The sequence below is a fragment of the Cydia splendana genome, chromosome 21 (genome assembly GCF_910591565.1).
Source record: "Cydia splendana chromosome 21, ilCydSple1.2, whole genome shotgun sequence".
Taxonomy (NCBI): Eukaryota; Metazoa; Arthropoda; class Insecta; order Lepidoptera; family Tortricidae; genus Cydia; species Cydia splendana.
In genome coordinates this window covers 1,789,239-1,802,929 of record NC_085980.1, presented here as the reverse complement: position 1 = coordinate 1,802,929, position 13,691 = coordinate 1,789,239, and the positions used below count along the sequence as shown (strand labels likewise).

The 13,691-nt window shown below is 38.5% G+C and overlaps 2 protein-coding genes across 2 annotated transcripts in view; both read left to right on the top strand.

The window, feature by feature from the left end:
• The first annotated feature begins 43 nt into the window (after window positions 1–43).
• LOC134801108 (uncharacterized) lies at window positions 44–12,946 on the top strand. Its single transcript, XM_063773636.1, has 7 exons — window positions 44–1,366; window positions 1,860–1,989; window positions 2,689–2,902; window positions 8,764–8,911; window positions 10,485–10,755; window positions 11,383–11,457; window positions 12,847–12,946. The coding sequence occupies exons 1-7, from the start codon at window positions 147–149 to the stop codon at window positions 12,907–12,909; spliced, it is 2,121 nt and encodes a 706-aa protein (XP_063629706.1). The 5' UTR covers window positions 44–146; the 3' UTR covers window positions 12,910–12,946.
• The window catches only part of LOC134801168 (small ribosomal subunit protein bS18m), a 168,673-nt gene continuing 162,084 nt past the window's right edge, over window positions 7,103–13,691 (top strand). The window contains exon 1 of the mRNA XM_063773715.1: window positions 7,103–7,114. The gene's annotated coding sequence lies outside the window, so the exon portion shown is untranslated. The remainder of the gene's footprint in view (window positions 7,115–13,691) is intronic.

The following is a 13,691-nucleotide window of genomic DNA, read 5'->3' as shown; positions in this document are numbered from 1 at the left end:
TTCTGTCAAAATAAAACGTGTGGTGTTTGGCAACTTTGGCAGGTCTATTGTCAAAACTGTCAAACTTACAGCCATGTGGTATAGTAGTTTTGTGAACATTTCAAAGTTTTAGCCAAAAGTATTGTATTAAATGGTGCACAGCGACGATGGATTACGTTGTAGGCAATGTAGCTGCCTTAATAGCTGGTAATGTTACACCAAACCGCCCTAAACTCTTCAAAAGAGCTTTAACTCCGATAAAGCATATGCCTTCACCGAACGTAACACCTAAAAGCGAATTAGTTGACGATAGATCCATATTCCTGTCGCCTTCGGTACAGAAAAAGAAGGCTATGGTCAAGAAGAGTCCTAAGAGAATCTTCCAGAACCCAGATCTGGATGTAACTAACGAAAACGAAGGTAATACAAGTACTAGCAGCCCTAAGGCGGATAAAGTGAAGAAACACCTAAAAGGTGAGTTAGAAGCTACTGTTAGCCCTAAAAATAGTTCTAAAGCAGCTAAAACACCTGAAGCTAAGCAACAGGCATCACCATCGCCTAAGAAAAAGGCTGTAAATGGTGATATGAATAATTCGGTTGGAGATAATGTTAGTCCTAAGGAATCGACGCCTAAAAAGAACAAAAAGAAACGTAACTCTATTGCAGAGAATAGTCAAAGTGTCACTGAAAGTATGGAAACAAACCAGTCTGAAGGAACACCTAAGAAAAATAAAAAGAAAAGAAATTCCATTTCCGAGATCAGTCATAATGTTGGGTCACCGAAAAAGCATAAAAATCAAAATAAAGAAAATGTAAATAATACTGAAGCCATAACTGACGATACAGAAAGTGTTAAAACTCCAAAAAAGAAGAAGAAGAATAAGAATAAACCACAAAACACAGAACCAGAAGAAAGTGAAGTTGTTGTAAATGATATAAATAGTGAACCCAATGAAACTGAAGCAGCCACTCCCAAAAAGAAGAATAAAAAACGCAAGAAACAACAATTTGATGAAAATTCAGAAGAGAAAAACAGTAAACCTAAAAAAAATAAAAAGGTCAAAGTCAATCCAAATGCCATAACAGAGAAAGATTCAGATTCCGAGCATGAATCAGATAACGAAATTGAATCAGAAACCGAGGAAAATAATAAAGAAGTGCTGGAAAAGTCAGCAGAACCGGAAGAACCAAGTTCTGATGAAGATGATACTCCTTCATCGAAGAAAAAAGAGAAAGTGGAAACCCAAGAGACAGAGAAAGTAAGAGAGATAAATACAGAGGAAGAAATCAAGAGGACATTGTTTGTAGGCAATGTGCCGTTTAGTAAGAGGTGTAAAAAGGAGATTAAGAAGATTTTTAGTAAATACGGACAGATTGAAAGTGTTAGGTGAGATATTTTAAATAATATGTGTCCTTCTATAAAAGGAAAACGAATGCATGAAATGAAAAGACTAGCCTAACATTTGGACAGTCACGCTCCATGATTGTTGAGCCATTTACGGTTCTAACTTAATTGGACATTCCATAGGCTAAGTATTGAAGAACCAATTTAGCTAGGACTCTAAATGGCTTAACAATCACGGAGCATGACTACTAAGAAATACTTTATTATCAATTATTTTGTTGAAGTTTTTTTCTGAAGTGTTCTGTGCCTAATTTCTTTACTAAGCTATTATTTGGTAAATACTTAATAATTACATTTTATTTTCATAAAATCATATTTGATCTAATATGTAAAACCAGTTTTTAATGTAGGTATCATGATGAAAATATCTGTTCAGCTAAATTTTAGATGCCATCAGAGTCCCAAGTGTTATAAATGAGAATTTTTAACCATTCTAAGTACATGCAATATTAATAATTTCAACTAACCATTTCAGGATCCGCACAGTCCCAGTGAAAGACCCCAGTGTGACTCCAAAACTGGCTGTGATCAAGCAGGAGCTCCACCCAGAGAGGAGCACCGTCAATGTCTATGTCAAGTTCTCCGACCCACAGTGTGTTGAACAAGTAAGCTTAGTTTGACCTTTAACCCTTTATATGGCACAATAAAATATTAGAAGCGAACAATTACCACCCTGTAATATCATCGATTTTTTTTCATAAGCAGATTTTTTTTAGTGCTATTAGTTGGTAATGTGGCTTATATTGAGGATTTATTATGACAACGGTACAGAATAACTAATAGTACTACCGTACAGAAAATTCACTCTTTCACGAAAGTCAGATTTAGGTATAAAATTATACCTATACTCGCCGCCTGCAACAAAATTGAAACTTATAACCGCGCACGAACTGTGAATCTTCTTTGCGCGAGCGCCACGTGACACGACTATCGTGTGAGCCGAGCGGCCTGCACTGCCATACGCCTGCCCTGCCCGGGAGGACGCCGGCCAAATGTACCTCTCTTGAATTTTTAGTCGCTATTGGCGACATGTTTCCGGCGCATCGGCGGTCCTTTTTCAGGCTCGAGTGCTCACGGCGGCTGCACTTCATGCACTTCGTCAAAATTCAAGTGAGTGAAACCGTTGTCGCCTAAACAGTTTAAAATATGTCCCAGGAAAGTTTAATATCGATTTTATTAGGATGTAACTGGGATTGTTGCCCACCAGTATTGGTCCACAGTTGCCACAAAAGTTACCTGCTGTGTGGATGGACTTTTACAGATTTTTGTTGTTGTTTTAACTCAGCAATTTAATGTATTTTCAGGCGTTAGCAGAAAACAACACAGTTTTAAACAACAACCACCTGCGCGTGACCCGGAGCGGCAGCACCGGCGCCGAGCACGACCCCAGACACTCCGTGTTCGTGGGGAACATACCCTTCGCTTTGGAAGACGAGGGATTAAGGGAGAAGTTTGAGAAGTGCGGGGAAATTGAGTCGGTTAGGATAGTGAGGGATAAGAAGACAAATGCAGGAAAAGGTGAGTTTGTGTCGCAGAACGTGGCAATTGAAACAGTGAGTTAACAGTATAGGGACAAACATGACCCGAGACACTCTCATGTTCATGGGAACATACCCTTCGCTTTGGAAGACGACGGGCTGAGGGAGAAGTTTGAGAAGTGCGGAGAAATATAGTCCGTGAGGATAGTACGGGACAAGAAGACTAATGCTGGGAAAGGTGAGTGGGGTCTAAAGGCAAGAGAAAAGAGGAAAAGAGTGTGACATATACAATACATACTTTCTCTTTCACATGTATCTTTTAATCTGGATTTTATTCCTTATAAAATGTATAAATGCTCGTGCTGGAGGGGCAAGCGCCCATAGGCTGCGGTCTCCATTTACTATAACGAGGGCCATACGTAATTTATACACTAACCCTGTGCTATAAAATGGAAGCAAATTATTTTATCTTTTGTTGTACCATCACTGTTGACTGACAGTTCGTAAACCTTATTACAAATGGCATAAGGTCCACCGTTGGACAGTTAAGACTGTTAAGAGCCAACAGGAGTGGTCATTCCTCCATACAAACGTAGTCCTCGTTTTCCTCCGTGGTTTTTGAAGCTAGAGCAATGATTTTTTCAACACAGATTAATATTGTCAATATCTGTGTCGGACCGTTTTGCTTTTTTTGATATTTTTGTTTTTTAAGGCGCTAGAGCCCTTCAAAAACGGCCAAAATGGCCTAATAGACTATGCCGCAATGAGAGGCGTGGTATTCAAAACTGATATCAATTAGCCAAAAAAGCAAAACGGTCCGACACAGATAATTTCATAATCATTTAGATTTCCAAATTTGGTTACGATTGGTTAAGTTTTGGGGGAGGAAAAAGAGGACTACGAAACCTCGATTTTTGTCATTTTTACGCAGGATTTTTCGCCTCAGCTGCAGTTGTCCCTATCGCACTAATTTTAGGGGCGGAGTCAAGTTTCTAAATACGTACACAGCCAGAAAAGTGATGGGCAATAGTCGACATTTAATGTCGATAATCTAGTGATGTAAGAAGTTATCGATAAACCGTCTTGTGTGAAAATATCTAGATCCTAAGATACAAGGGGTTTTGGGTTGAGAGTAGACGTGCGCGCCGGTAGAAAAAAATCGGGCGGCGGCGCGCCACGAAAAAATCCACGGCGGCGGCGTAACGCCGGCGGCGTGGGATTTTCAACTTTTCAATATACGTATAATGAAAAACCAAGATTACCTCTAAATCAACAAGGGAAAAAATCTCAAAAAAAACTGTTACATCGTTTTTTTGGTTTATTGTAGAAAAAAAATCATGAAAAAAAAATCTAATTATAATGTTGAAAAAAACATATGTCAAGTATGTTGGAAGTTGCTATGATCGGTGTAAAAAAAAAAGATATGCCGCGTAATGAGAATACGTCCAGTATTTTGGACACGCCGAGTATAGAGTACCTACCTACTGTATGTGTATAAGGGTTTTTTAGTCCAGTTCATATATCTTTTAATAAATATAGAATAATTGCATTTTTTCATTAGAAATACACTTACTGATAATGTCAACTTATGTAATGAATTTAAGTAAGTAAGTGAAACCTATTATTTTTATATTTTTGCAATAACTTCATATCTCGTAGGTGGTAAAATTTTACCAGTCATTGACGTAATTTATTTCACATTAAATCTAACTTAGCGGGGTATCCTAGGAAGCAGTCACATCTGAGCAATGGTTTTTACAATAATGCATGCACTTTTATCTAAATTTTCGTAATAAATTTCTCAAATGAAATCGGGTCTGTCTCTTGATGAAAACAAATCCACACACACATTTACACCTTTTACACTTGTTTTTACCCATAAACACAAAACATTTTTATGTAAATCATATTGCCACGTAAAAAACAGACCAGTTAGTAACCTATTACACGTTTTAACGCTGCTTAATACTGTCATATAAAAAAAATGAAATAAGGGGAAAATGTCAGTCTGTCGGATGCTTCCTTGCAAGTTCTGCGTTCTGTAGGACTTTGACAAAAAGATTATGTTCACACTGGTTCCCAATATTTTCTTACTTACTTAAAAATAACATATATCATTCAAGTAGTAGTAGTCGTAGTTTCCTGGTAGTGTAAGTACGCTACCAGGGGAAAGTAACGCTATGCTATATGTGGTGCAGAATTTTTTTCTTGGGATGTCCAGTATAGGTGACGTTATCGATTTAACCCCTGGAACGCCGAACCGACAAACGTACTTGTACCCGTCAGATGCCTAGTGCCGGGTCCGTCCCATCCCCCTCAAATGCCGGATAGGCTCGCGTACGTGCACCCGTCGACTGCCGCGATAAATGCAAGTGCTATACTGCAAATGATATAAAACTCTATTTGTAAGTGTTTAGATCTCAAAATTGTAAAAATATGATACAATAAATTTGGTGACTGATAAGGCACAAGGCAGTTGAGACAGTTTGTACAGATCTGGGACTAGGCAGTTGACGGGTACAAAAATTGAAGACCCTCCGGCAGTTGACAGGACTGGTACGGATATGGCACTAGGCGTCCCAAGGGTTAAGGGTTAAAATAAATCAAGCAATGAATTAAAAAAAAACGGAACAGTCGGAACGTGCTTTATATCCATTGATTTTAAATTTGTACCCTCTTGCGGGTTATGTCTCGGCGCGAATTTTAGACTACCGGCGGCGGCGGCGGCGCGCTGTCTCCTTATGGCGGCGGCGCGCCGCGGCGGCGCGCACGTCTATTCTGTATATCCTGCCCTACAATGGCGTTAATATTTGGTTGTCATGTCTATACTTCGTTTTTAAGCATTATTGAAAAAAAAAATAGTAAATACTAATATTAACCACTAAGTACATAACTATTACAAAAAAAGCTAATAAATAATTATACGATTGCATGCTTAAAAAAGACACGTCACCTTCACTCTAATGCTAAACAAACGAAGAATAAGAACTAACAGCGATAAGACCGCCTGTTGCTACCTTTATCTACATTGTAAATCGGTTTTAGGTTTCCGTACCCAAAGGGTAAAACACGGGACCCTATTACTAAGATTCCGCTGTCCGTCCGTCCGTCTGTATCTCTGTATCTCACGAACCGTGATAGCTAGACAGTTGAAATTTTCACAGATGATTTATTGCTGTTGCCGCTATAACAACAAATACTAAAAACAGGATAAAATAAAAATTTTAGTGGGGCCTCCCATACAACAAACGTGATTTTTGACCGAAGTTAAGCAACGTCGGGCGGGGTCAGTACTTGGATGGGTGACCGTTTTTATAAATAATGGTACGGAACCCTTCGTGTGCGAGTCCGACTTGCACTTCGCCGGTTTTTTTTTATTTGTTTTTATGTTTGTGGTGTAATAAAGAATATTTTAGAGTCAGACCAAGAAAAGTCTACAGCAATTTTGATAGCACACGCAGTGCAAGTGTTATTTATATGTCATAATTTCATAGAAGCGACGTTTGAAATAATACTTGCACTGCGTGTTCTATCAAAATCGCTATAGATTTTTCTTGGCCTAACTCTACTTTAAATTACAAAGTAAGGCCTAAATTATAAAATAAGGCCCATCAATGTTTTTTTTTTGTGTTTATTAAACTTGATATTTTGTCTATAGTATTAGCGGACATGGCCTCAAAATTTAAACCCGCTTAAGAATCGGGCCTTATTTCGTGCATTATATACAATACTACCCATTTTTGTGTAGTCATTATTTATACTATAGAAGCATTGTTTGAGTAGCCAATTATTTAAACAGTATTTTTTTAAAGGGCAACGGTGGCAATATTTTAAGGTCTGGATAATAAGATACAGATCTTAATAAGGATATCAATGTAAGTGAATGTTACCATGACTACCAAACAAACAAATGTGATAGAATTTGCCAGCTGGCATTGTAACATTCAGACAGTTACCTATGTACCTAATCTGAAATATGAATAAATTAGTAATATTTTAAACAGGAAAGTAAACCGAATTTTGGCCTTTTGCTGGACACAATCACAATAGTAATTTGTTTTACAAGAGGGCAAAGTTTATCGCCACCGGTTGATGCATTTGCAGCACCAATGGTAGAAAATGCAAGCTCATCATCAACTGCATAATCGACGTTTGATATGACTATTGAATCCGAGCTTTTTGATCATGAATCATGATAAAACAAAATTTTAGAAGGTCGCAGAATAGTGGATTTAAAATATTTATTTTCTGTGATCTCAAATATCAGGCACGATCATACAAATTGTACATTTGCTGATCTTGCCTTTGTCATTGAAAGACGTAAGGGTTTACACAGAGAATATATATTTAAGTGTAATATGTGCAAAAAAAAGGAAACGATACACTCTGAAGACCCAAAAAGAAAATGTTAGTAAATACTGCTCCTCCCCATGGTTACTTGGTTCCTTATTCAACCTACCTGAAATTAAACGAGTAGGTTAGTAAATTATATCATTTTACATTATAAAGTTAAATGTTTAGGTATCTCAATCACTTACTCACTGGTGGACATGGACGCAAAATTTTTGCCCATCTACTTATACTATCTTATAAAAAATGAAATTTTGAAAGTTAGCACGCTTAAAGTTCGTTTTTTTTGCATTAAGGTAACAGACTTTGACATGTCTTATTAAAAATTACCATTGAAAAATAAGTCATAGCAAATATGTTAGAATTATAAATCATATTAATCATATTAATGAGCAAGAGCACCCTAAACCGGCGAGCGTGTATGAGGAATGTTATGAATGTGTAGGAAGCGAAAGTGGTATGTCAGGATCGTAGCAAGTGGAAATCCGTGGTCTCTGCCTACCCCTCCGGGAAATAGGCGTGATTGTATGTATGTATGTATGTATGTATGTATTAATCATATACTTTTTTATATTCTTTTGCTTTCATAAGTAATATAAACTAATTTTTGAAAGCGTTTTTCAATAATTATTAATAAAAAGACACGTCATGATTCTAATGCTAAAAAATAACGAACTATAATAACCGGGCCTTATTTGGTACAGAACCTTGATTTGATAGGTACATCGGATATTCTGGGCCCCTGAGTTTGTTACGTAAAGGACAAAATGATGACATGTGGTTAGAGCTGATACTGTTAAACTAGTGGTTCTGTGCGCTAAGTATAAAAAATAAGCTTCAGCGAACTCATTAAGCCTAGAAAAAACCCTACACCCTACTGCCACTTAAGTCAGTCTTGAGTCTTTGAATCAATTTCCGTAGTAGTACTACTACTACTAAGGTACTAGGAGGTAATAAGGCCTATAGTAGGTATAATAAGGCATACCTGAAAAATAATGTTCTTACAACAGTGTAACCGTGTTAGTTATTTGAGTAACATATATGTAAAGTGATACAATTAAAAGCTAACAGCAAACCAGTACATAAATTATATCTTATGTACTTCTTATGAATTACACTCTTATAAAGGTTTCGGCTAATTACGCTTAATTACTTGAATAAAGGTAGATGAATTGCGTGCGGTCCAATAGGTAACCACAACTCACGGAGTCCAAAACAATAAGCTGATCAGCAAAGTCAAGTAAACAAAGCCAAGTCACAGTAGTAGAAAGATTATCGAGTTCCGTAAACGTAAGCCGGGTCAAAAAATTCAATCGCAACACAGTAAGTAATAAGTGAACGCCTCGTGGCAGTAACGCACGAAAAATAACATTGCAAATTGTCGGCAATGAGGCGCGCGCGGGTGCAAGCGTACGCATCTGTGTGCGTGCATTACACACACAAATACAGTCTCTCACGCCCCGTCAGAGCGACGGGTATATTCAGCTTGAAATCTCAAAATTGACTTTTAGCTCAGCTCCCGTTTCGTCTTAAGAGTCTTGCTGTTTCTAGGTTTCGGCTACGTCAACTTCACATCGCGAGACGGTGTGGAACTAGCACTCGCATTGACTGATGAAGATCTTACAATCAAAAACAGAATCATGCGAGTCAAGAGATGCACGCAAGTCACACAGCGACAGGCACAGAAGGGGAATAACAGGCAAGTTTCAACCTTAATACTAGGGGATAAGGTAGAATTAGCGCTCTCTTTGACAGACGAAGATTTAACCATCAAAAACAGAATCATGCGAGTCAAGAGATGCACGCAAGTTACACAGCGGCAGGCATAGAAGGGGAATAACAGGCAAGTTTCAACCTTAATACTAGGGGATAAGGTAGAATTAGCGCTCTCTTTGATAGACGAAGATTTATCCATTAAAAACAGAATCATGCGAGTCAAGAGATGCACGCAAGTCACAGAAGGGGAATAACAAGCAAGTTTCAACCTTACCACGAAGGAATAAGGTCTAATTATCACTACACCTTATAAAACAAAGTCCCCCTTTCGCGTCTGTCTATATGTTCGCGATAAACTCAAAAAACCGAACAAGTGAGAGTCGGACTCGCCCACCGAGAGTTCCGTACTTTTTAGTATTTGTTGTTATAACGGCAACATAAATACATCTGTGAAAATTTCAACTCTCTAGCTATCACGGTTCATGAGATACAGCCTGGTGACAGACAAACAGACAGATGGACAGCGGAGTCTTAGTAATAGGATCCCGTTTTTACCCTTTGGGCGATTGTGCACTACAATGAATTTTACTGTCCGGCAGTCCGAGTTTTCATGGTCCGATATGGCATGAAAAAAACGGATGATTGGCTTGTGCACTTGTCCGTCTTTTTACTCGCAGGGGCGGCGCAGTGGCATGAAACACACACCCCCCTAGCCCGCCCCCGCCCGGCCAAGTCATGAATAATACTAATTCCAGACGCAGTGCACAAGCATAAACACGTTTTTCATAGCTATCATCTCGGACCGGAAAAAAACTGTCCGGAATGGGGAAAAGTAAAATGTCGGACGGTAAAATTACGTCTAGTGCACAAGCAGATACATTTAATGGCGTGCCATATCGGACCGTAAAAACTCGGACTGCCGGACAGTAAAATTCATTGTAGTGCACAATCGCCCTTTGGGTACGGAACCCTAAAAACTACTGAACAGATGCGGTTATCACCTATCAATAGAGTGATTCTCGAAGAAGGTTCAGAGCCTCTACCATCAGTTTTGACATTGACATAACGGTCACGTCTACGTAATTTACTTTCTGTACATCTCGCTTGCACTAATATGCGAGTACGAGCGAGATGCATAGAAAGTAAGTTACTTAGACGTGAGCGTATATGTCAATCTAAAAACTGATGGTAGACGTACAGGTGTATAATTAGTTAAGGTTTTGTGTAAATTGGTTGAACTACCCGTACCCAGGGCGGCTACCTATAGTATGTATCTTTAGGTATTTAATAAAAAGCAAACAACCAATTTGTAAATTTTCGGGTAGTTATAACATTTATTGGTTAACCAACCAAATACAAAACCGCCTGAATCAGTCAGTGAACGACCTGACTTTAACCTACATTATTTATTTGATCATATAATATTTCCATCTACCCTCAACTGGCTTAAGAAGCCATTTGAGGGTAGATTTTGTTTACTTTTATTTAAATACCTAAAGATACAGAGTATATATGGAAAGCCTGGTGGCAATAACATTGAATTACTTTTTTTACAGGCCAGGCTTCCAAGGAAAGAAAATCAGTCAAGGCGACAGGCAAAGAAACCAAACTGCAGGCAAATTCAACCAAGGAAGGAACCCAGGGAAATTCCAGGGAAACAGGGGTGGGAATTTCCAAGGGAATAGAGGGAATTTCCAAAACAGAGGTGGGAATTTCCAGAAGGGGGGAAATTTCCAAGGAAGGGGTGGAAATAGTTTTGGAAGACAGAATGATGGTGATAAGCCGGATGGGGCTCAGAGAAGGTTGCTGAATAAGAGGAAGAGTCAGGTAATATGTTTTCTTTTTATTTGCTTTAGTCTTTCTTTCATTCCTGTACGGATATGATGGTCATTCTGGTCTACGTGACAGCGTGATAAAACGGTGTCCGTCACTTTCTATCCCACGGTGTTAAAAAGTGACAGTTATTTTATCGCGTGGATAAAGATGGATAAAGCCAGCTGGACAATAATAGATTGATACCTGCAAAAATGTTTGCGTCAAAATTGTCAATTCTGTTGCCTGCTTACGCTCGGCGACGCCCTCAAACAATTTTTGCTTATTAAATATTGTCAATAAGTTCCTAGAAACTTCGAACATGACTTTGTACAGAAAGAAGAGAGGGAGCAATAGAGAGTACTCTCTCCAAGGCGGGTGTTATGCCTGGGGGCCGAAGTCCACTAAGAATTGATCAGAAGTTGTATAGTAACTGACATTTGAAACTCCGTAAGCGCGATGTAGGTTTCTACCAAATTGCGTTCTACCTTCCTAACGCCATCTGTTAGAACATTGTGGCACCACGTCGACAGTGACGGAAGAGACGCCACAACTTCTTTGTTTGAAAGACAACTCGGCAACCAATTTCCATCAATTCTTTGCCAATATCCTGGTACAAATATTAAAAAAATCTATTTTCAGGAGGGTGGTGACGACCAGCCGCGGGAGAAGAAAGCCAGGAAAGAGTTTGTAGGCATGACAGCTGAGAAAAAGAAGGTAAATATTAACCCCCTTATTCATAAACGTTTACTAAAGTCGACAAGCCGATAATAATCGTTTGTCCCTTTCTATCATACCTATACGTCGGAAAGGGACAAACTATTATTATCGGCTTGTCGACTTTAGTAAACGTTTATGAATAAGGGGGTTATTTGTTTTCGCTCTTGCTAATATTGATACCCGAGCAAGCGAAAGATTCCAAAAATTGAGCGTTGCGAGGGTTTCAAACCACGAGGGTTAAACAAAATTTGCCCCCAAGTGAAACACAAAAAATTTTCACCACACCAACCCGAAGAAAATATTAATTGTAAGATATCAAACAAAAATAAACCAAATCAAATCGAAATGAATGTTATTAATAAATATTTATCATTCAAAATCATCATTTGAAAGTCAATTCAACCAGCAAATATAAGAAAACAACTCAAAATTTTCATTTGATTACTTTGCCTCACGTGTGAATAAAATGCAACTTTGCTATCGGTTTTTGAATAATCAAGAGAGCCTTTACCAGTTGGTGTGGTGAAAACACCTTATTAGTGTTCCGTATCTCAAAACGAAAAACAGTATCCTTATAGGATCACTTTTGTTGTCCGTTCGCCTGTCTGTCAAGACCCTTTATCTCAGGAACGCGTGGAGGTATCGAGTTGCAATTTTTATTAAAAGCAACCTTCATGGTTTCAAGTAAAGTTTGTATTTGTACCAACGGAGCATTCCACGGGCTGTCCCGTACAAACGCATTTTATTTCCTGTGTTACGACTTTTTTTCCGGCATTTGAAGCAGGCGATTATTTTTCTGTGCATATTTTTGGCCATTTGTCATAGAAAAGGAAACTCTTATACCTGCAAATCTTCAGAAAACGGTTGTACGGGACAAACGGTAGACAATTTCATGGAATTCTCCCAACGGTGTTGGATATCAATAATATTTTTGGATATGAGTATAAAAAGAGAGCAATAGGGTAATTTGCCAGTAACTGTCCATCGGCCAATAACTGGCCATTGGCCACCCTAGACTAAAAATGAATTCTATTCACATATAAACATAATTCATTTTAATTTTTAACAAGCAGAAACGTCTTCGAACGATGCTATTAAGCTTAGAATAAATTTAAAAGTGGAAAAATTACTGTCTTGGGTGAGACTTGAACTCACGGCCTCTGGATCCAGAGATGGATATATCTATATAAGGTTTCAATAACTGGCCAGCCTTCAATAACTAGCCACCTTATACTAAAATGAATTCTGTTTATAGGTGAATAGAATTCATTTTTAGTTTAGGGTGGCTAGTTACTAACAAGTGGCCTATTATTGGCGCATTACCCTATAAAATAAAAGGTAAAATACTTACCTAAATAAAAAATAAATTCCTTATTTTGTCCACAGAAACGCAAGTTTGACAAGGGACAGAAGAAGAAAAAAGCTCTGAGCGAGATTTTAACGAAGTAATTTTAAAGTATCATATGATTCGATTATGCTTAAGTATCAATAAAATTGTTCCCTTTTACTTAATGTGTTTTATTCGGTTACATTCAAGTTACATTCTAACCCCCTTATTCATAAAACTTTATAGCTTATTTACATTGGCGGCTCGTGGCTCGAATTGCGGCTCGTCTCGTGTTCGCTTCGAGCTCGTAAGCTCGTCGAGCTAATTATTACACTTTCGCCTCGTGGCTCGTCTCGTGTCTCGGCCACAGCTCGTAAGCTCGTCGAGCTAATCGATTTTAAACACAAACGGCACGGTATAAGGTTTGTAACATAATGACAGCCGAACGTGAATGTAAACAGCAAGCGCGCGTCCCGCGCGAAGCCGTTTGACACGTGCCCAAAAGACCGCTCCTCCACGTGAGCCGAGCCGCGAGACGAGTCACGAGCCCCCCGCTTACACTCGCGTCTCGTGGCTCGCACGCGAAAGTAAACCGCGGGTTACAGGCCTGATTATGTTAAATAATGTTTTATCCCTTTCTTACAAATACATAAGTCAATATGACAGATAAGGACAAGCGATCTCTTCCAGACAACCTTTGGATAGTGGGAAATGAACAACTCATATCAAAGTTAACAGGTTTGGTCTAATGATTATTAGTTAGGTACCTACGATGAATAGAAATTATAGGTTTTTTTACGGTCTACTACGCAGTTATCTGCAAAACAGAAATCAATATGTTGAGATCAAAGATGTACATGGCGGCTGTGAATGATCAACTAAGTCTGATTTATTGAAGGTTGGC